Here is a 1,969-nt window from a genome sequence, read left to right as displayed (position 1 = left end):
TCCTCCAATCATAGATATAGATGGTCCAATACGAAGAAGGGCAGCTGCCCCAAGGGCTGATCCAAGTGATCTTATGCCCCTAGGTGATCCTAATGATCCAAACCCACCATTCATTGATGAGATAATGAATGCTCGTATCTCAAGGAAGTTCAAGATGCCCACCATTAAAGCATACGATGGTACTGGTGACCCCGCTAATCATGTTAGGACGTTTTCTAATGCCCTGTTGTTACAGCCCGTGAACGATATTATTAAGTGTCGGGCCTTCCCTTAAACCCTATCGGGCATGGCTCAAAGGTGGTACAGCCGTCTGCCCCCAAACTCTATTGGATCTTGTAAGGACTTGAGTCAAGCTTTTATCAAGCAGTTCATAAGTAGCAGAGTGCACGAGAAGAACTCAGGATCTCTCATGGGTATAGTCCAAGGAGCAAAGGAGTCCTTGAGAGAGTATCCGAATCGATTTATGAAGGAGGCTTTGAAGGTCCCTAATCTTGATGATAAAGTAGCTATGATAGCCTTACAGCAGGGGACTAGATACGAGTTCTTTAAGATGTCCTTGGCTAAGTGCCCTCCTGAAAGTATGCTACAGCTCCAGGATAGAGTTGGGAAATATATTAAGGTGGAGGAAAGTATGAAGAAGACAGCTGTGAGTAATGAACCTACTGGGAATAAGAAGCGGAAGATGGATCAGGAGTATGATGCCAATGACAAGTATCCACGAATTGGAAAAAACTTTAACTCCTCCTCTTCTAAGAAGAATCAGCAACCAAGGTTCACTGAATATGTAAGGTTGAATGCTCCAAGGAGCCAAATCCTTATAGAAATTGAGAAGGATAAGGACTTCAAATGGCCGAAACCACTAAGGGGAGACCCCGAGAAGAGGGACAAAAGTCGGTACTGCAGGTTTCACAAGGATGTCGTTCATGATACTGACGATTGTAGGCAACTTAAGGATGAGATTGAGTATCTGATCCGAAGGGGAAAGTTTGGACATTTCACCAAGGGTAAAGAGGTCGGAGGCCAAAAGAGAGATAATGATCGAATACATGGTGATAGAATCGGTAATGACAGAGATCGCAACCCACAGCCCCGAGGGCCAGTAATCAATATGATCTCAGGAGGACCTACAACAGCTGGTACTACAAGGAACTCCCGAAAGGCTTATGCAAGAGAAGTGATGGGCATAGTTGGGAAGCCGTCTAACCATTCTAAGTCAGAGATGACGCTTGAATTTGGTGACCCAGACCTTGAAGGTTTGAAATTTCCTCAGGATGATCCTCTAGTTATCACTCCGATAATTGGAAATTGTCCTGTTATGAGGGTCCTAGTGGCCAATGGAGCTTCCGTGGACATTCTGTTCCATGACATATTCATAAAGATGGGCTACAATGATTCTCAGCTAACTCCGTCTGACGCACCCATCTACAGGTTTAACCATATAGAATGCAAAGTCGAAGGAGCAATGCAACTTCCCATAACTATCAGGGAAGAGCCCAGGGAGGCCACGCAGATGTTGAACTTTCAGGTTGTCAAGGCAGCCTCTACTTACAATGCTATCATGGGTAGAACAGGGATCCATGCTTTTAAAGCTGGGCCCTCAACCTACCACATGGTACTGAAGTTCCCAACTAGAAATGGTACTGGAAAAGCAAGGGGAGATCAGAAGATGGCCCGCAGTTTCTATATTACAACACTTAGGCCCGATGAAACATGGGGTAGGTTCTCCCCATAGAAGACATGGATGTCCGAGAAAATGATGAACTGCGAGGAAAGCCAGCCGAGGACTTGGTCCCAATTCCTTTAGACCCCTTAGACCCGGAGAAGGTCACGTACATGGGGGAATCTCTGGATAAGCCCTTGAAGGGTCGAATGACAACTTTCCTCCAGGAAAACAATGATGTATTTGCTTGGACAACAGCTAATATGCCTGGGATTGACCCAAACCTTATAACTCATAGGTTGAACATTG

The 1,969-nt window shown here is 45.4% G+C and overlaps 1 protein-coding gene across 1 annotated transcript; it reads left to right on the top strand.

Moving 5' to 3' along the window:
• Positions 1–409: 409 nt before the first annotated feature.
• Positions 410–1,732, top strand: LOC141665688 (uncharacterized). Its single transcript, XM_074471672.1, has 2 exons — positions 410–711; positions 943–1,732. The coding sequence occupies exons 1-2, from the start codon at positions 410–412 to the stop codon at positions 1,730–1,732; spliced, it is 1,092 nt and encodes a 363-aa protein (XP_074327773.1).
• Positions 1,733–1,969: the final 237 nt, after the last annotated feature.

Source organism: Apium graveolens, chromosome 6 (assembly GCF_009905375.1).
Source record: "Apium graveolens cultivar Ventura chromosome 6, ASM990537v1, whole genome shotgun sequence".
Taxonomy (NCBI): domain Eukaryota; kingdom Viridiplantae; phylum Streptophyta; class Magnoliopsida; order Apiales; family Apiaceae; genus Apium; species Apium graveolens.
This window is presented reverse-complemented; position numbering and strand designations above follow the sequence as displayed.